This window comes from Cynoglossus semilaevis, chromosome 1 (genome assembly GCF_000523025.1).
Source record: "Cynoglossus semilaevis isolate Cse_v1.0 chromosome 1, Cse_v1.0, whole genome shotgun sequence".
In the NCBI taxonomy this organism is placed as follows: Eukaryota; Metazoa; Chordata; class Actinopteri; order Pleuronectiformes; family Cynoglossidae; genus Cynoglossus; species Cynoglossus semilaevis.
Window position 1 is genome coordinate 6,510,520 of NC_024307.1, and position 21,101 is coordinate 6,531,620.

At 41.6% G+C, this 21,101-nt stretch overlaps 1 protein-coding gene across 5 annotated transcripts in view; it reads right to left on the reverse strand.

The window, feature by feature from the left end:
• The window catches only part of unc79 (unc-79 homolog, NALCN channel complex subunit), a 35,866-nt gene extending 15,704 nt beyond the window's left edge, over nt 1-20,162 (reverse strand). For 2 of the 5 annotated variants that reach the window (XM_017035874.2, XM_017035880.2), the window contains exons 1-23: nt 19,629-20,162; nt 16,410-16,530; nt 13,083-13,396; nt 12,200-12,370; nt 11,996-12,091; nt 11,839-11,894; nt 11,111-11,240; nt 10,904-10,968; nt 9,245-9,333; nt 8,259-8,299; nt 7,758-7,786; nt 6,382-6,611; nt 6,130-6,301; nt 5,752-5,982; nt 4,373-4,563; nt 3,852-3,975; nt 3,036-3,176; nt 2,459-2,674; nt 2,116-2,343; nt 1,839-1,980; nt 1,167-1,246; nt 919-1,067; nt 629-786 (exon numbers count right to left, since the gene is read on the reverse strand). In XM_017035874.2, the coding sequence (XP_016891363.1) occupies nt 629-786; nt 919-1,067; nt 1,167-1,246; nt 1,839-1,980; nt 2,116-2,343; nt 2,459-2,674; nt 3,036-3,176; nt 3,852-3,975; nt 4,373-4,563; nt 5,752-5,982; nt 6,130-6,301; nt 6,382-6,611; nt 7,758-7,786; nt 8,259-8,299; nt 9,245-9,333; nt 10,904-10,968; nt 11,111-11,240; nt 11,839-11,894; nt 11,996-12,091; nt 12,200-12,370; nt 13,083-13,396; nt 16,410-16,530; nt 19,629-19,650 (3,196 nt within the window). In that variant the 5' untranslated portion in view covers nt 19,651-20,162. The remainder of the gene's footprint in view (nt 1-628; nt 787-918; nt 1,068-1,166; nt 1,247-1,838; nt 1,981-2,115; nt 2,344-2,458; nt 2,675-3,035; nt 3,177-3,851; nt 3,976-4,372; nt 4,564-5,751; nt 5,983-6,129; nt 6,302-6,381; nt 6,612-7,757; nt 7,787-8,258; nt 8,300-9,244; nt 9,334-10,903; nt 10,969-11,110; nt 11,241-11,838; nt 11,895-11,995; nt 12,092-12,199; nt 12,371-13,082; nt 13,397-16,409; nt 16,531-19,628) is intronic. The other 3 variants (XM_017035866.2, XM_017035886.2, XM_008307977.3) reach the window with 3 other exon arrangements.
• Between the last annotated feature and the right edge of the window lie 939 nt (nt 20,163-21,101).

Consider the following 21,101-nt stretch of genomic DNA (forward strand, 5'->3'; position numbering starts at 1 on the left):
ATATATTTGTATATCAAAATGTATATGAGGCTCATATTCATGATTCATGATATTCACACAGATTAAAATCTATTCAACCTTAATTTAATGACGTGGCTGATTTTCTTTTTAATTCTACTTAACTGCAAAACAATCATTGACACCAGTCAACAATCTTCACTCCTATTTTAAAAAAACTCTTTCTTTCAGTCAAACATTAATTCACCCCAACTGTCCTACTGGACATCTGTGTGTCAGAAGACGTGTTTTGTCCTCTCTCTCAGTCTCAAGGTCATAAAGATCACCCCTGCCAATCACAAGGCAAGAAAACCCTCTGTTAATCCCACAATTCCCCTCTCTCCCCTCTGGTTTGAGCCACACGGTAACCATGACAACACAAGAGGATGACGTGAGCAGGCAGTGGTTTAGCTAATGTATTATATAAACCATTTTACCAACAATTAATTTGCACCACCACAATCATGCCTGAAAATTAATTGCATCTAAAAAAAATGAGAGCCGTGTTGTAGTGTGTTCACACCAGAATATGAGAAGTCACACAACGCATGAGCATCTACATATCAGCAGACGCAGAAAATGTTAGAGAAATTAGTCTGTTACAAAAATCCACCCATTCAGTGTCACTCACCAGCTTCAAATCGTATCTTCCAGTCCTTGCTGTTAAAATTTAAGCTGATGTGGTTCCAGAAGATGTCGGCTCCGTGGGAAAGAGAGAGGGCGTGCAGGAGCAGAGGCACGGCCAGAGAGGCCAACTGGCAAAACTCTGACTTCAGCATGGACCACAGACTGAAACACAGACACAAGTGAACTCAATAGGTCATGTTTCTCAGCAGCTTTGGACAAATACACCTGTCCACCTGCTTCTCTTTTCTTTTCTTTTTTTTTTCCTGACAGAGAAAATAAGTTGTGAGAACACACCACGGGATAAGCATCTTCTCCTGGACGTAGGCCAAAAACTGGGGGTGATCCTTGCTGGCGAGGTACAAACACTCTCCATGGAGACACAAGATCTTCAGACAGTTCAGCATGTTAAACAAGATGTCCGGCTCCTCGAACTTGGACATTTCCTGCGGAGCCGAAAGAGGCTAATTCACAGTGTGGCACATGTACAAAATGCAGACAAAGAAACAGTTCAGATTTTGCCTGATTTATCTGGACGGACGTACTTGAAGGACTGTGTAAATGAGCTTCAAAGACACGGGCAGCTGCTGGTAGGAGAACTTCTTATCGGAGTTATTCTTCATGGCTGTATGGAGAAGGACAGCACAGTTTAAAGTGTGTCACATTACTGAGCAGTGGGTACCACAGCAGTGTAGTAACTGGTACATCTAAGAGTGATTCAGCAACACTTTAGACCCAAGGAGCCCAAACTTTTCCTCCTCTCTGAGCCAAAATTAAAACTTTAAAGTGGGCCATGAGCTCAAAGACCTATTTGCTCGTCTGACATGAGGAGACATGTCTGAATGTGGGACATTACTGTCTTCAGAAGAGAGAAGGGACACTGTCAGCATAGTAAACACACAATGTTATATACATAACATCAGGTTACTAAAATCTTCTGTGTGTATCGCTTGTGACGACATATTCATTTGCACCACTCGCCAACTAGTTCCCATGCTGAATTTGTTTTAATGCTATCTATCAGAATGTTGGAACATGAATTTCTTCATAAATGTATGGGAGATGGCGTCATAAATCAAGGATGCCGCTGTGTAGTTTTTTTTCCCACAAAATTCTTCTTTTACTGTATGTTCTGTACAATCTCTTTTTAAAAAGTTAGACAAAAATTAGACAAATTAGACACATATATCGAAGATTTGTACAGAACTGACACATACGTGCATCATCAGGAGAATAGTTGCTGGTGTTGTCGGTGTTCACACCACCAGGATTGTCTCTGTCCTCGTTTGCGTTCTCCGTCGCAATGGAGAAATCTGACTGAGGTAAGAGCAACGTTTCCTCCAAACTATCTGTAGGCTCCTGCAAAAAAAAAAACGTTGTTGATGCTTTATGTTATCCTTAACATTAGCGTTGTCAGGGGAGAACCGCACGGCGTTGAGCACCCCTTGTCTCATTAATATCTGATCAGTGTTACCACCGCGCTGCGACTCTCACCACCAGGCGTATCTCCTCCCGGGGGGTCAGCCTCTCCAGAAGTTCACATCCCAACTGGAAGCACAGAATGCTTGACTGACACAGGCTGCACTCCAGCGCCTTCTCATCCTTCTGGCATGTGTGTGAGCCCCCCCATGGAGCCTGGAAAACATTGTTGATAATGCCCACGATATCCTTTCCTAGTCCGCTGTCTAAACCCAGCATCACGCCGTCGTCCTGGAGCTCCATCTGGGACAAAGTGGAGAGAAAAAGTGGTGCATCAAGTACAAGTTTCAAAGTTCCACCTGTGGAAACATCAGTTATTTAAAAAAAAAGAGGGTTGAGGGTTAGGAAATATTGTCACCTGCTTTAGGATGAGGTCAAACATGAGAATAAAACAACCAAGGTTCATGTCATCGTCATCACAGTCCAGATCCAGGGCACAGTGTCCAGCAGCGTGACCCAGGTTTTTGAAGGGGCTGCAGCGCAGCGGGCTGTGGAAGGGGCTTCTAAAGGGGCTGGGGAATGGGCTGAGGGTGTTGTGATGCCCACGACGCCCTGGATCTGACACCACACTGACCTGTGAGTGAACAAAAAGTCACTGTACAAACTATAACAGCATAGCATTTAGAATTTTTACACGGTCTGTGTTATATCCAAAAATAAAAGCACATGATTCTGGATAAACATTCAGTGATAAGTATGGATCACAGTCAACTCTAATTGAACCCTTTTCACTGAGCTATATTTAGGAGCCAAGGTGTTACCATGGTTACATCCAGAACAGATCATCCTAATAATCGGTGGACTGCATGAGCCAAGAAGCGACAACATTTTTAAATCTTTGTCCCAAGAGTTTGAGAAGACATGTTTTTTATAAAGTCCATCTGAGTCTTTTCTCTCTCTTTTTTTTTTGTCTGTAAGCACTTTATCCCCCTCACCCTTCGAGCCCCGGAGTTTCCGCTAATATCAGAAGACCGTGCCTTCCTCTGATTGGCCAGTTCTTTTAAAGAGTTTACTCCATCGGAAAACATCGCAATCAGGAGCTGAAGCGGCACCACGATGTCCAGCTCTGACAACACCTTCATGAGATAAAACACACAGTCAGATCACAACATAAACAATAACACACTAATGTATATATGCATATATATATTTACTGTACATGTGCACAGTTATGTTCAATATATTTGATCAAAATTCAATGCTGTACTATTTAAGTGGTATTTCTATTGGTGTTCAGTTATAAAAATGAACACTATTGTTATTTTAGACTGCAGACCAAGAATTAAACTTACATATTTTAGTGACCAAAAATACTATTTAGATCTGTTTTCATGAGTTGACAGTAGCTAAAAATATATATTGCATAATGTGTTGGCACATATTAGTAAAAACATGTTTTTTTCTTACAATAAACAAGGGTGTAAACAAACAAAGTGGAACTGGATACCACTCTGCAAGCTGTTGTGAGATGTTTGCTGAGCTGACGTTACAGTAATAAAATCTCTCAATCACAGGTGTGAGAGACAATCTGAAATTGATCCATGTGCCGTACACAGGGAAGCCAGCTTTGTCTGCGTATGTGAAGGAGTGGAGAAATGGCTGCTCTCTCCCTCAGTTTTATTCTGCGACCCAGATCCATATTCAGCAGGGACTCACACTCTGTGACAGCCTGTTCAATTCACACTCACTGTAGACAGAACCACAGGAAGTGAACTGGACACAAGACCTTGTGTGTGTGTGTGCGTGTTTACATGGAGCCACAGCAGAGCCTGCTCTTGCACAGACGCCGGATATCCAGAGAATCTGCAGCTGATGAAGCCAAACATTTCCTCCATGGAGAAGGGCAGGGGACACAGCTCAATATCAAACATTTTGCTGTAGTAAAAAAAACAAAACAAATAAAGGTGTGATCATGTGAATGGATTCATGCAAAATAAGTCAATCAAAACTGTATTAAGGATAACTGTCACTCTCTAGCAGCTGAAGGTTTGTTTTGTTCACACACATATTGCTATGATTTGAAAAGGCAAAGAAAGGAAAGGAAAGTGAAGGAAGGGAAGCAAAGGTAACTTAACTATACTAAACTAAACTAAACTAACAAACCTAAAAGAAATAAACTAACCTAAAAGAAAGGAAAGGAAAGAGAAGGGAAATTAATACTATATTGAAAAGGATTTTGGAGCACGGTAAAGGAAATAAAACTAAATTAAACTAAAACTAATGAAATAAAAGTGCAAATGCTTTTGATTTAAAGAAAACATGGGACATATACCTGAGTACTTCTCTGAACTCTTTAAGTTGATGGTCTGGAACCTCAGTGCGAATGGACTCCAGCCACTCAGGCATGAAGCATTCCCACAGTGGTTGACTGATGATGTTGTAAGGTATCAGACAGAGGATGCGGTTCAGACCCTCCTTCAGCTGGGTCACCGTGCTGCACGACTTGTCCCAGTAGCCTCCCACCTATAAGAAAAGTCCACGCAGCCTGGGTCAAATCACGTCTCATTACCTTCAGTCATTAATGAAAGATTTACTTAGAACGTTTTAAAAGTGTTGTTGTCATTGGTCATTTTCTTTGACTTTGTGTAGAACTGACCTGTAGTAAGAAAAACAAAACTCTCTAAAGTGACAGCTGGACCATCCACAGGGAGGCTGGTAGCATTTTGATGTAACCATCGTTCATTGCGCGGTCCGCGAGCCTCACGTGCCCCCGTTATTTGGTGGCTCACATGGTATTCGAATATAAATACACCGCTGATACATTTTTTTTAAATGTGCTTGACAAATAAACAATTTATAAATACACCGCTGATACATTTTTTTGTGCTTGACAAATAAACAATAAAAAAACTACACTACAATCCCGCAAACGTCCACATTATTTATCTCGTTTCACCGCAATTAATGTTATTTCGGCGGCATTTGTCAAACCTGGCAACACAGTTTCCGGCTAACTTGACCGAAGTGAATGCTAGCAACTGAGCTAACAAATGCGTTAACAAATGACTCGATTTACATGAATAAATAAGACAAATAAAACTAGACTGGCACAGTGTGTTCCAGCAGAAAATGAAGATAAAGACTCCGAGCGTAAACAAAATCAATATAAAGACAGTGGGGAAAGGGCGAGCAGGCGAACTCCTAATAGAACAGATGAAGAAGCCGCCTCTTTAAAACGAACCAACTTGGGGCGCTATCTCAAAACTACGCATCCAAACTAAAGAGTTAGAAACACTTTACAGTAGTAGCCTCTTACTAAGCCGGATCAAAATAGTCATTTGCATCTTCTACTCTTCTACTCCTTTTTTTATTACCTAATGTAACCTAAATTGTATTACATTTTTTGAACTGACCTCATTCACTGTTTAAGTAGACTGGAAACTATTTTAGAAATATTTTGTTTGGGAATCCTTATAGTTGTGGTAATTTAATTCAGAAGAATCTCCTGATACAAAAAGGACATTTCAAGTCTTTTTAAGCAGTTTTTCAATCATAAAATCATAAAGGAGTTTTAGATGTGCTTAGCATTACAATGAATTGCAAGTGCTTTGTACTGCAGTATTGAGTTTTTGTATTGGACCAGAAGGTGGCGTTTACCTTTCACCAGGATTATTGCTTTATAATTTATTTCCTTCACTAAACACTTCTTACCCGGGCAAATTCAGCAGGTTTGGGCAGCAGACACATGACCATAACGTCGAAGCGCACGTCGCACACTGTCTTTAGCCACTTGGTGACAAATTGAGGCTTCAGTTTTTCCACCAGGCTTCCAACTTCATCATCCATCATGTAGGCGGTGGAGTGGAACCATTGGAAGACCATGCTAACCAGCCGGGCCAGGCTCTCAGTGGGCGTGTTCTCATTGGGGGTACACAGGCTCACCTGCACACGTGTCAGAGCAATCAGTCAGGGAACCGTGACATTCAACAGAGCAGTGATAACAGGCCGTGTACTGTACACATCCTTATCTCAGCCGTCTCTCCCTCTTATTGAAAGACAGGGTGAGTATAATAGCCTGTGATTACACACCAGGAACCAGATGCCAAATTGACTGAGCAGACGCTGGTCGTGCTGGTCGTCCTCCTTGTTGTCAAACTCGATGTTGTCCAGAGAATGGTGAGAGGCAGACAGGCCCATTTGACGACGCTTGTTAAGCTCAAACTCACGCTGTTCTGCATGAATTTCTGCCTCCTTGAGCAAACTGTGTGGACATGGATATGATGAGAGCGGGAAAACATGGTGGCAAGGAAATAAAAAAAAAGTGTGTGTGTGTTTGTGTACCTTATAACAGCTTCTACGGTGCACACCAGTTCCTCAGCACCACACTCCCGTGTGTTGATGGGAGGGGGCGAGGTCTGGTAGAGATGGGTCTCTGCTGCAGCCCCCACCTCACTGCTGTGGTGGTTGACATGGCAACGCTTGCAGTAGCGGACAGGCCGGTTTCCATGGCGCCCGCAGCAGCCGGCTGAGAAGCAGGTGACCACAGCCCTTCTAACGTGTGAGCTACAGTTCTACGGTGCACAGCCGAGAAATAAGAAAAAATGAAGAGGAGGAGGAGGAGCAGTGAGGCTTCAAGTTCTATTTTAGAAGACAGACAATAACTAATACACAATAAAATATCATGTAAAAAAATATAATTAATAATAAATGAAAATATCATGTAAAAAAATATAATTAAAAAATATTAGTAGTTATTATCTCCCTCTTTTGTTAGTATTTGTCAAGCTTCTTGGTCTGTCTACATCTGCTGCAACAGGAAACCTTAATGTGCCCCAGTGGTGTCTCAGGTTTCTAAAAATAAAAAGCATGGCAGCTGAGGAGCATCCTAATCTGATCAGCCTTTAATCCCATGCCATTAGAGAGATGCCGGGCGGACATATTCAATTTTGATTTCTGCCGTCCGACGGTGCGCTCTCTTATTTGCTTCGTCAGCTTTCAACAACAACAGATCAGATTCTTTCTACAGTATGTTCATCTGTAATCTAATGGAGGTGGAAATGCTGACGTGAAGACCACCGTGGTGGTTGGTGTCAGATTCTCTCTGCCCCAGGTGAGCTTTGACAAATGGGTGGCACAGAGCCTGATTAGGAGGAAAGGTTGTGGATTATCCACAGAGCAGGGCCCAGCTGTTTCCCCTGACAACGTTAGTCGGCTGCTTGCCCTAACGGGAAAACCTGAGATCATCTCACACACAGTTTTTCCAGAGTCTCTGTGGAAACCATCAGAGAGTCACTTTGCCCTGGGACGTCTATTCAACGCCAGCCAACCAGTATCAAGTGAGGAGCAGCTTCACTGGATATGATCTGGCCGTTAGAAAAGCACTTCAGTAAACCAGCACCAAAATAAAAATAAAAAATCTAAATTTCACAAACAAACAATACTTCAAATATAGTGTGCTTTATGTAAATATTTCTTTATGTGTGAAAAAGAGTAGCCCATACTTATTATTATTATTATTTTGTAACCATGACCAAACAAAACCCACTCAGTGTCCACAGCTGTGTTGTAAAGTTCAAGGTACTTCCTGGCTTCATCGGCCTGTTTTTAGAGTATATTCATTATTCATCGTGTGTGTGAAGAACAAACTGTGATTGTTCTGTATTGTTGCCACAGTTAATGTGAAATGAGACAAAGTGAGAGAACAGACACTGTCTTACCTTCTTCTGACAAATGGCTGATATCTCTGCTGTAAAAAATTAACAAGAATGTTCAATTTGATCACAATAAAAGTATTTTGTTAATATCAGTGTATCTAAAGCATTTCTCACATTTTTTTCATAACAAAGGTTTACTATATATTTATGGATTTAACTCTGTAACTAGAACTTTGTAGGTGGGCCTGGGATTAAAAACTAAATATGAACAAAAGAAGAAGAAAGAGGAAGAGGTGAACCAGTGAGCGTCACCACAGCCTTCACTGCTGTGATATAAACCACTGACCACTGGTACATTTCCTTCATTCAGAGGTCAATCACAAAAATTCAAATCAAATTCTTCTCGGATTGAAATGTTACACCGTGATAAACTCACCACCACAGGATTCATACTCTGTCAATACCACTTTCTGCCAAAAAAGTTACACACTCTGTTTTTACCAGGACACCTCTATAATTCCTGCAAACTCGATCTTGAAAGATTTACCAACTGTGGTTGCTCACCTTGAGGCAGCAGGACATCAACAAGCCATTCAGCATGGTCTCTGAAGGAGAGAAAAAATCATTAATGATATTATTATTAGAAAGAAAGGAAGGAAAGTGAACTCCTGGTCATTGTGACACAGCACACCACTGCACACAACCAAATGTGACCTCTGCTTTTAACCCATCACCAAAGTGAACAGTGGGTGTGCAGTGTGTGGGGACGGTGCCATGCTCAGACTCAAACCTGAAGCCTTCCGGACCCAAGTCCGCTTCCTTTACCACTAAGCCACCACTGCCACTAATTAACAGGGAAAATGTCTCCTCAGAACATCAGTGTTTTTCACATGATAAACAGTCAACTTCCTCACAGACAGACACAGAATATCTGACTGCAGAGCAGGGCAATTATGTCGGTTGTTGGAGGAAATGCTTTGTTTGTTGATCCTTTTTGTTATTACTTCCTGGTTGTCCTGCTTCATTTGGTGGCGTCTTCTTGATTCCTGCATTTGTTTGTGTATCGTGTCAGCCGGGTGTGGGTTTCCTGATTTTCACCAAAACATACAAAATCTCTATTCCCTAATCAAATAACCAATGGCAAACAGACCGTCCCGTCTTTATTTTCTTTGCACCGGAATCCTAATATTTATCTTCATTTATCCCACAGTATCATTGATTCTAACAAACAATGTTAACATTTGATTTTTCTTTTTTGTGTGTGTTTGTCATTTGAACCTTTTAAACCTGCTCCTGCCTTGTGTTCTGCAGCATTCCCACTAACTGGTACACACTGGAGGCAGGAGAAACAAGTGTCTGTGTGGTTTTGTGATGATGATCTCATTATCTGAGTAAGAGATTTTACGTAACCATAGCGATGTAGTTCCCTGGGGTTCAAGGGAGGAATAATGAGACAAGCAGTGGGTGATGCACGTTTGGAACCGAATCTTATTGCCAGAGGAGGAGGAGAAGGCGGAAAGCAGAGGTTCTGTGGAGAAGAACACACTCACCCTGCGATCCTCTGGCTGCACTCCTCACAGATGTACAGAGGGGGGGGCTTGTCTCCCAGGGCAACGGACAGCGTGGGATCTATACACATCTGCAAAAGTAACACAGCAATAATAAGAAAATGCGTGCGTATTTGTTAGACGTACTGCATACAAAGTTGTGTGTGATTTGGTCTGCAGGTAATTGACACGTTCTGTTTCCTAGGAACAGATCAGTAATCCTTGGTGACAGTCATGTTTTTTGACGATTGTCTGTGTCACATTGTAATTAGTCATTTTAACAGATTAACTGTTAACGTCAAAGTCTACAACAACTGCCGGCTCTTGCTACTGTATATTGACAATGAACTGTATAATAACACGCCTACCTTACACACAGCATGTCATGGGTTAGAGGCCCCACGTGCTTAATAATACTAGTTATAATTTGAACTTTATTGATCCCGTAGAGCTACAGTGATAGGCTGCCCCTATGAGGCGCCAAGTAGGTCATTCCTCTGGGAATCAAACCCCAGACTATCTGCTCATATTAGGTCATATTTTTGATTGTGTCATTAAGACTGTGCTACTGTCCTAACGGCAGATAAATCACCAAACATCCGCGTCCCCAAATAAACCTGACCCGTCTCCCTGCTCCTCTGTGTGCATGGCTGCGTGCATATGCTCCACTCCCCTTTTTTGTCACCTGTGCTCGGCCCCGTGCTGAACCTCACTGCTCATGGCCTCAATGTTCAGATGCTACACTGTAATTCAGTTTGCTCATCTGACGCCACCTTATCCTCAAGGACTGCGCCGGGTCACTACTTTCAATTAAGCACTGCCTGCTCCCACTCTTACCCCCTCCACACTCTGGGTAATTGAAAACCAGCCACTGTCCGTGGCCCAGCTCCTGCTCTGTTTGTCAGTTAGGAGCACAGTTGAGGAAAAGCAGGCAGATAAAGCAGAGCAGCAGCAGGAGCAGCAGCAGCAGGAGCAGCAGCATGATGGGGTAAATTAGCCCAGAAACTGATATCATTACTGCCTTCTGAGCAGCGACCTGGGAATAAACTGGTTAATTTACTGCGAAGATAAGAGGAGCTGCAAAAAAAAATGCATGCATGTTGGAACTCAAAAACCAACACATACACATGCATCTTCAATAATAATAATAAAAAAAGCTTGCATCTTCAATAATAATAATAAAAAAAAATGAAACAAGGCGGTAAATCCTGCTGATCTGTCTGCTTTTGTGAAAGTAGTTTAAATCATATGTGTCAAACTCAAGGCGCGGGGGCCAAATGCGGCCCACCAAGCTGTTTTGTGTGGCCCGTGGGAGTTTAAAAAGCATTTAGTAAAGTCCATGCCAGATTATCTTTAAATGAAGAAAGTAAATGGGTGTGAGTGGATTTGAGTGGAATTTTTCACTGTGTATCACTTTGGCCTGGTACCAAATGACCTATGGACTGGTACTGGTCTGCGGACCGGGTGTTGGGGACCCCTGATCTATACATTCTTACATTTACATCCGGCCCTTTAAGGTGAACTGTATTGCTGATGTGGCCCCCGGTGAAAATGAGTTTGACCCCCCTGGTCTAGATGATGTGCTTTATTTATCAAAAAAAACAACCCATAAATGTAACCGTGAGTTTATTGCCAAGTCGACGTCTTTAGGACTGGATTCACCTTGACAGCAGGTTTGTTGATGGCATTGTGGCATTCAATATGTTGACAGTGGATGGGATTCCAGGCTGATCCGGGCCGAGGAGAGAGGAGGCCAAGGATTGATAGCAGTGGGGGGGAAGAAAAAAAGAGAAAAAGTGGGGCAACATTAGACCGGTTGTCAGTTCAAGGACAGAAACAGCAGCAGACGTGGCATTGGGAGAACCTGACCGGTGTACTGCAGCCCTCTGTATTCACTGATTGCTCCTGGGGGCTTCAGGTTGGGCCAGTAATGAAAGAGCATCTGCACCGCAGGGGGCTTGACTTGGGAGGGTCCGTAGGATATGACATAAAGAAGGTCCTGCGTTGGGATTGCACATGAGAAGTAATTAAAAGGTTGTGATATGTGTTGATCATGAAGTCATACTAAAGGAAAAATCCCCTCTTATTTATTAGTGAAAATTCTGTGGTTTGTGCTGCTTTTAAAGACGTGACTTCTATTTTAGTTTAACCTTCAAGGAATTAGTAAAAATGAATTAATTTTCATTATTATCTGCTGCCAAATGCATTACAGACTGTTAGAATAATTTAAATAAAATATTTAAATAATAGTTAGTAGTAGACTTTGTTTTTTTTAATCTGTTATTGGTTTTAATAATAACAAATGAAATACTTTACTTTTAATTTATTAAGTTTCTAATCAGCTAAAAAAATGAATTACAGTAAAATATATATTATTATATTTTACAAGGTTTTTCTTGTTTGTTTTTTTTTTTAATTTTATAAAGGAAATACAAGTCTATTTCTTGTATTACTATCAGTCCAGACAACGTATTCACAGTGACTGGTAATATTTTGAATATTTAGCTAAACATCCAAATGTGGAACACGTGGAAATAACAGTTCCAACAGTTCAACGCATCAAAACTCCACAGTGGATTTAGAGGAAAGAAAAATACCTTCCACACTTCCTGTTTGTGCTTCATCAGACACTCCAACAGCTGACAGTGATAAACTAAAAAAAAAAAAAAAAAAAAATTGTTTAAATTCTACATCATATTCTCAAGTAGGTTTGAATTTTTTTTTTTTTTACAGTTTTAGAAAAATCTTTTTTACCTGGATTTGACGTGTACTGCATTGCAATCATGAGCATGGAGGAGGCTGAGAAATTAACATAAGCTGGAACTCCTCCATCCCTCCGGGTGGAGCCCACTACAGACGGAGAGACGAAAGAAAAAAAGAGTTTAACTTATTTTTATTGACCCTTCAGGTCAGGTGGGGAATATGTTGCATTAATCGTCTGTGATGGATTGTACTCACGTATGGCCATGGGGAGGAAGGACGTGCTGAGGTATTCGATGATGTCTTTGTGAAGGAATGGGGGGAAAGTGGCTAAGGTGGAGATCATAGTATAGGGCAAAGTGCTGAGAATGTCATCACTGAGAAAGGGCAGGAGACACGTGGTGGTATAAAATATGGACTGTCCCAGATCTAAGAGAGAAGAGAAAAGGCAAAAAAAAAAAAGAAAAAAGAAGAAAAGACAGAGAGATACACAGACACCCATTCAATAAACAGTACATACAGTATTTACATACTGTATGCAGCCAAATGAAGCTACTTACTTAACAGTTTTCAATTTTTTTTTTTTACAGCAAGTTGTCGTTTAAAGCCAATGAAGTAAAAATTCCCTCTCAGGAAAAGCAGAGCAAAATATTCGAGGTGATGGATTTTCATGCTTTTGAGATTTTTTTTTTTTTTAAGTGGTAAAATATTCATGATAAATAAGAGCACAGACTGTGATGCAGACTTAAGCCAGTGAAGTACAGTGTGGATATCAGTCATTCTCCGAGACTCTAGGTGCATTAAAACAAATTACCATTACATTTACGCTTTCGTCATTGAACTTGTAAATTGCACACGACAACATTGGTCGAATATTTCTGCCACTGTACATAACAAACATGCAGTCAGGTATGATACACAGAAGAGGAGGCCTATGTCTGGTGTATCCAATGGCTTATGAACGATTAAGTTGACGGGATCCAGCGTGCTCCCCGTCACCCCATGCATCCCTCAAGATCCTCAGCAGGACTTCTCTCTCTTCCCGTTACAAAAGAGGCCAAAAAAGCAGCAGTGGCTTCATGCAGGCCAGACGGCTCGGGGATGATGATGACAAACAGTGGTGCAGTGGGCCTTGACTCACCATGCTGACCGTGCTGCAGCAGGGGCACCAGGTCAAGCAGGGTCACGAGGGTCACATAGAGGCCCTGATAGTCCAGAGAGGGGTACTCTGAGAGCTGAGCGTCCCGACTCTGCTGCCCCTGCCCCCCGCGGTCTGACGGGGCATCGCGCAGAACGCTGTAAAGGAGGGAGCGAGTAACTGTAGGGTTGATGGAACTGACTTGTGGTCTTAGAGATGGGGTGAGTGGGAATGGCACAGGAAAAAGACACATGGTCATGGGCACGGCCAAATTGGAAGCTTCCTGGTTCTCCTTCCTGCCTGTGCGGGACAGAATGCTGCTCCGGGGCGGGAGGGTAGGGAGGGGAGGGTGGGGAAGGGGAACAAGGGAAAAAAAGAGACAACAAAGACACAAAAAAACAGCACATTACATTGAAATGGCACTACAGAGACAGCGTAAATAGAAAAAAACAAACCCAGATAAACCCCACATAGGATGCAGTGTCTCACTATTTGACTGTTATCGCTGAAGGCACAGGCAATTGGTTCTGTTCAAGAGTGGCTTTGGTTCAATTTATCTCATTTGGTCTCTCTTTGCACTTGGAAAACAAAATAAAAACATGAGCAGAAACTGATATGATCACTGCATCTCATGCGTATCTGGTGACAAGGAGCAAAAATATAAAAAATGGCATGTTTTCAGTGGCAACCCCATACTTCTCCAAAAAGGGACAGCGCAAGCCGCTGTCCCTCCATGGCTGCCGTCTTCCAATCAGCAAGGCCAGTGGCTGCCATGCAGAGAGTCCAATGAGCCACAGCGTTTTTGTTTTTTTTTTTTTGAAAAGAAATTTTCCTTGTCTTTAGTGGGGCTGTCAAGGATGGGAGTGACACCAAATTGGTTTGGGAAAATACAGAGGTGACACTTTTGAAACATGCTTCAGCCAGTAATAAACATGTGTGTGAGGTTAGATCAAGTGCTCCTATGTCACAGCACATGTTTATTGCACCAGAAAAATAATGTCCGTATGCATACGTTATGATACTGTACAAGTATCATCGGGAGAAATAATGAGATCCAACAGGCATATGGATTCAGGTTTCTAAAATAAATGTAACAACTAATCTACGGTAGAGGAGAAACTATAATGACAAAGGAATAGGTCGCATCAGAGGGGAGATGACTGGGAGCATAATGTTTGCGAGCTAATGCAAGATGGACAATTGTGTTTGCTGTCCCTTTTAGGGGGAGCGGGGAGAAGGAAGGGGGGAGGGCAGGGGAGGGGGTGGGCCAAGAGCTAAGCTGTTCTATCAGGCAGATGTTTGCCCAGGTTATTGACGTTAATATGTTTTTTTATATCTATATATATTGTCACTCAAAAAAAGAAATTTGAGTCAACAGCACGTGTGGCGAGTGAGAAAGGGGATTTCCTGGATATATATTTAAACATCACATTATTTGCATTTGACTGTGTTTAATATTTCAACATTTTCCGACTTCATCCCCTCAAAGTCATACTCGGCAGACCGTCAGTTGGTGCGGAGAAAAAAGTGTTGAGAAAAAAGCTGCATTTCTAATGGAGAATACAGTGGATAAACAAACAGACCGTGTCTCAGAGTATGACTTTTTCACTGCCTGTCGTCATATGAAAAAAAAAACAAAAAAAACATCATTAATTTTGAACAATGAACACAGACACAAACAGACACACGCACACACACCATGTGCATCCCCTTGCGCGCACACACGCACACACATACACACGGGACGAGAAATACATGTACGACACATAAACACATGTAGAAATGCACTGATACAGACACATGACATACATTCAGTGTCAATCCCTTCACTGTCGGTACATGATGACTATCACTGCTGTGTGTATCATTTAGTCAGAGGACAATCAGAGTCTGTCTGAAATATTCACTAATAAAAAAATATATATAAATATAGATATCTGCACTTCCTGGTGTTGTGACAAATGTATGCTGTCATTGCCTGTAAATATTCCCACTTATTCTATTCTGACCTGTGCTCAACCTAAAATGAGTCCATGAGTCAGCAAACTGCCTCCTCCTGGCTGTTTCCCTGTTCTGTTCTTTCTGCTCCATATGAACAAATGACTGAAAAAAAACCAATTCTCTCTTCGGAAGCTACAGGTGGATGAATATCCTGGACTTCTCCACTGAGGAAACCAAACATCTCTAATAGAAGTCAGACGACTCTTTGAATATCAGAGTCTATTGAGTCTATTGTTTCAAACTCTAGAAGCCAGTATTCGACATAGTATCATTTAGTCGGAGTAGCTCTGGGGCTCAGGGACACTAAAAATAATGAAAGTGGAACAAACAAAAGTTGGACCTCAAATATTTGCAGATTTGTCTATGAAGCCACTAAATAAAAAAAATAAAAAAATGTACTATATTGATCCCATAGGGGTGTGTATTGGCAAGACTCTGACGATACAATACGTATTGCGACACAGGGGCAACAATACGATATATTGATTAGTTTTTTTTTTTTTACAATTTTATTGTAGGAAAACTGTCAAAGCAAAGTAAAACCCACAATGTGGTTTCATGTCTGACATCAAGATTGTTTGACTGAAAGTCTCCAGTACTTCTCAGTGGTCTGAGGTTTAAAGTAATTATTTGCATATTAAATATTAATTAGAAAGTCGTTACAGTACTGTATAGTATCAATATGGTATATTGAAACAAAGTATCGTGATATTTCAGTGGATCGATATCTTCCTACACCCTCAGAAACTGACAGGACAAGAAGATCATACATAAGTCGTACACAGAAATCCTGTCAAAACAAGACGATGGAGTCTTATTACAGATGTCCCCAAAATGGCCGCTTGCTTGACCTGTGTCTGAGGAGGAAATGACATATTGTTCCTTCCTCTCTTTTTCCACAGCACCCAGAGGATCAGGATGACCCTGCTAATGCAGAGCTGGACGACCTGCCCTTTATGGACCCTTGGGAAAGGACACAACCGCCTGAGCCCACCCCCAACGGAGGAATTCATCTAACAGGGACCACTGAATCAATAAACATCACTCAGCCATCCATCTCCACTGCTGCTGCTGTTGCTGCTGCTGCTGCTGCTGCTGTTTTATCACCCTCTAAGCTTTAGCCTCAAATCTGTCTAAGTAACATAAGTTAATGTCCCCAAACGTCTGACTCCATTCTATTTCCTCATCTTCCTTGTACCCCCCGTGTTACAATGACAATAAGGACTGATCTCGTCTTCTATTCTAAGTGTGTGGAAAACAATCTAGTGGAAGTAACCTGCACTGATTCAGTCTGTATTTTACCTGTTAGCTCCAGAGCAGGGTACTTACCTGAGCAGGGTCTGGGAAAAGTACTTCAGTGTGTTTGCGATGTCTGTTCCCGACGGCACGGGGTAAATGTTGTGCTGCACACGGTTGTGATACTCCTGCAGGTATCGTATCTTGGAGGAAACTGGACAAAAAGAAGAAGCAGAATTATAAATTAGAATTATTATTAATGAAGGGAATTAGAGTGAGAAATGTAAACACACTTTCCACCCACCTATAAAGGCTGGATGAAGGTGCTTTATTATCTCGAATTAGACAAAGATTAGACAGAGCCTGACTGGTCTGGAAATTCCATTTTGACGTATATTAATAGCACAAGAGCTTTCTTTTTTTAAATTTTATTTATTTATATTATTTATTCTTATCATTTTTGATTTATTTATCCATGCATATATTTTTATTTCTATTTTATTTATTTATTTATTTTTTCGTATGTTGTTATTCTTGTGATACTGTCACATGTATATAGATGTAAAAGAGATCACGTGTGTATGTGGGTAGATGTGGTGTGAGTATATAGGCCTATATACATTTTTTTCTGTATATTTTGTCTAGGTGCTGCGGTTGTTTTTCTTTTTTTGGGGAATTTGATCAAATTAATACTCTTTTTGTTCTTTTTTTAGACTTGCTACCTTTTCAATATTGACTGTATAAAAAGATACTGGTTTATGTTAGAAAGTTCAATAAACAGTGTTAAAACTTTCTAAAATCTGCGGTGACACACTGTCTGAGGCTCCACGTCCAAATGTGACACCCCAGAACACTGACGGAACGTGGATGATCCAATTATCAAGTCAAACAAAGAGTCTGCGTTCCCATGGCTCTCTGGCCTCCACCGGGTGACCTTTTGGTACAGCAGCGAGGTCACGGGAAGCCCTGAGGGAGGCGCTAACCTAACGCTCACTGAAACAAGCTTGTGTATAAAAAGGTTGACAGTTACAGTCCCAAGATAAACTAGGAAAATGTGGTCGGGGTGAACACGACGGGGGGCTAACACGTCCCTTAACAAATATTGTCAAGAGACAATTCAGCCATGAGATGCTGTGATTACCGCTACATGTTACAGCGCCCCCTCAGGTTGTTAGTCTAAGGTGTAATTGCAGCTGCTGCTGTTGTTTTTTTGGTTGAAGTGGCCGTGGTATTCAGCTTCCTGTCTCTGACCTGTGGAACCCAAAAATAAAATAACATCTGCGACTTCTGGTCAAGTGTGATCCAAGACTGAGCTGCAAAAGAAAACACAGTCCACACGCTGGTTTCTACAGGGAACTCAACGTCTTGAGTTGTGACTGGTTTTATTTTTATCCCCCGCCGAGGAGGTCGTGCCTTTGTCCAGATTTGTCACAGCTGTTTGTCTCTAAGCGACTCAAACAGAGAAGGACTAAATTTAATGAGTAAGTAGGTTATACTGCAGTCCAGAAAGGACATGATGGTTTAGTTGTTGACCTGAATCCAGATTTAGGACTTAACTAAAAGTAACGGTGTTTCATCAACAGCTCAGTTCAATGTGTGACAGAGTGAGCAGTCCTGGACCAGAAGTCCTTCTTGGCTAAACATTGTTGTCTTGCTTTCAACTCTGATATTTTCATTTATTCTTTTCTCTTTGTCTAATTGAATTAATTGTCTTTGGTATCAGTGCGTGGGAAACACGAAGTAACAAGTAACCAGCCAACCAACTGTTTTCTACTTACAGTTCGGACCATGTATAAAAAGAATGAATCAACAGGATTCTGGTCAAAGAATAAAATGTTGATCTGGATTCAGTGATGTCTTATTGAACATACGAGAGGAAAACGTGTTCAAACTTTCTGTGTCCATCTGGATTCAGTGATGTCTTATTGAACAAGAGGAAAACGTGTTCAAACTTTCTGCGTCCGCACACAGTATGGACACACATTTGCCTGACCTCCGACCCCCCCCAAAAAAACTTTTGGTTGCCACGGTTTGGTCCACCCTCACGGACGCCGCAACAGAAGGTAGGTAGGGATATACAGCAGTTCTTAAATATTTCATATTAGAAGTGACTTGTACATCATAAAGTATGTATGTAAAGGTCAGACAGAGGTTGGGTGTGCTGTCGGAGAGACAGATGGGTTCAACGGTTGGCAAGATTGAACTGACTTGGACATGTGTCAGGAGAGAGAGTGGATGTTTGAGATGGAGCTGCCAGGCAAGAGGAGAAGAGGAACACCTCTGTGAAGACCTCTGGATGTAGTGAAGGGGGATTGGGTGAAATGGAGGCAGATGATCCACTGTTGTGACCCCTGAAGGGAGTGGCTGAATAAAGATAAGAAAGGGGAAGGAGAAGAAGGAGAAGAAGAAGAAGAAGAAGAAGAAGAAGAAGAAGAAGAAGAAGAAGAAGGAGAAGGAGAAGGAGAAGGAGAAGGAGAAGATCCACTGGTTTTGTGTAGAACCCATGTAAACCATCCATCAGTAGCTGAGGTAAACACACAGTTGGACCATGCCCACCCTGCCTGTTAACCTCATTTCAGCTCACGTGGGGCTCACATGGAGACGCAGGACGAATACTAATGAAATATTCTTGCTCTGATGTTTTCTCATATATTTGTTTATTGATTAAGAAAGGATAAAAGCAACGCCTTGCTAGTAGCCCCGTACGACAACAAAGTTTTGACCCCCTTTCTTTCTATGTTCCCCCCGCGGTCAAAGCGAGACAACGCTCTGTGAGCGATGATGAGAGAGGGAGGTCTACATGTTCCACCTGTTCGATAACAAATCGGCGCAAATGTGGAAGGATGGGGGGGGGGGGCTCATCATCAGCCTTCAAGGCTCTGCGTGATCAAACCACAGTATCGATCAGCCCAATGCCACCATGTTGTTCGGTTACAGAAGAATCAGTCGACTCGACCTTGAGACGTAACACACTCGGCCACGTCAATCAATTCAAAGAAAATAAATATTCATAACAGCCGTAAACGTGACGACTGTCCGCTAAAGCGGTTTCATCTGATTTTCCAGAACCTGCTGATGGACACAGGTACGTGGTCGGTGGTTTTCCTGCAGCCTCTGCAGTGAGACAGAGCGGGGACGTGTTGCAACCTGCCGCGGCTCCTACGCGGTTTCATCACCAAGGACAGCTCCCCCCTCAGCATCCGCTCCTTTTGATTCAAGCAAATGCCACGTTCTCCAGTTTTCAGACACTCCCTAGGACAAGACATTGACACTGGAACACACACACACACACACACACACAGTCGTACTCACACTGCTCTGCCTTCGTGGACATCTTGCCGACACTTGAGGAAACATAAAACCCAGACTGTCAGTTGTTTTGGTGTCTTTTCTCAACCTGCGTCTCCTCTGTCGCCGGTGTTGCCTGTGCCTGTGCCTCAGTGGTGAAAAGTGATTCGAGTCTCCTCGCAGCCAAGGCTGGGTTTGATTGTACCACTCTGAGCTCAGGGTTAACACACTGTGGAGCTTTCAGGCTGCGCTGCGGTGTTTTTCTCTCTATTAGGATTTGAGTGCAATTAACACGACAACCTTCGTGTGACTCTGCTCCTTTTTTTATTTTTGGGATAATAATTTCTCCTCGATAGTCAGGGATAATGGTGTAAACCACGTCTCACCACATACCTTTCCAAATGGAATGGTCCGGCTTTGAGAAATTGTCGTTCAAAAATGCCAACAAACCCATCAGTCGTACGTTTGACACGTTACCAAAGCTAACAAAAACACAGCACCCGCGTTGTTTCTTCAATAACTACATACAAATCATTTTATTTCTGTTTTCTTAGCGCAGCTTATAAAAGGGTGGACGTGCAACAGATGGTTTTCACATTGTTATGACTTGGAAGGAAAATATGTTTGTGATTTGATACATTTAAACAACATTATAAATATCTCACATTGTTATGACTTGGAAGGAAAATGTGTTTGTGATTTGATACATTTAAACATAACATAAAATATAAATATTGTTCACTACTTAAGCCTTTATAAATACTTGTAATAAGTCATTTACCATGAAACTCTTTTTAAAAAAGGCTTGAAAATAATTGAAAACTTTTACTTTTTTTCTTTTTTTTTTATTTAAACTCTTTTTAAAAAAGGCTTGAAAATGATTGAAAACTTAAACTTATACTTTTTCATTTTTTTTATTCGTACATTTATGACTGATTCACAGGAAGAAATTTGCATACACACACACAAAAAGATGAATCGTGGGTTAGTCTATTTCAACAGGTCAATTTGGTGACTGCACAGATACCACATACAGATGCACATGTAACTGCAACAGTGTATTGTTCTATTAATTGATGTAAACATTGAACATTAGACTTTACTAAATGAAGACCTTGAAGACTGAAACTTTACATCTTTTACATCTGAGTGTTTGGAGGATGGAGTTCGTAGGGTGTTGACAATCAAAACATCTTAACAGACATTCAAATTAATATTATTGAACTTAGAAAACCTAAGTGATTATTTTCTATGTATTACATTATGCCTGTATGAATCTATTGTGAGCGGAAAAAAAAAAGATTTAAAGCCACATGTGCTGTTATGGAGTAACTCAGGCATGGGCAAACTAAGGCCCGGGGGCCGGATGCGGCCCGTTCTGTTTTTTAATCAGGCCAACCAAACTTTTCAAAATGATATAATTTATTTATATTATCATTAGGGCAGTGGTGGCTTAGCGGTCAAGCCAGCTGCCAAGTTACCACTGAGGTGCTCTGA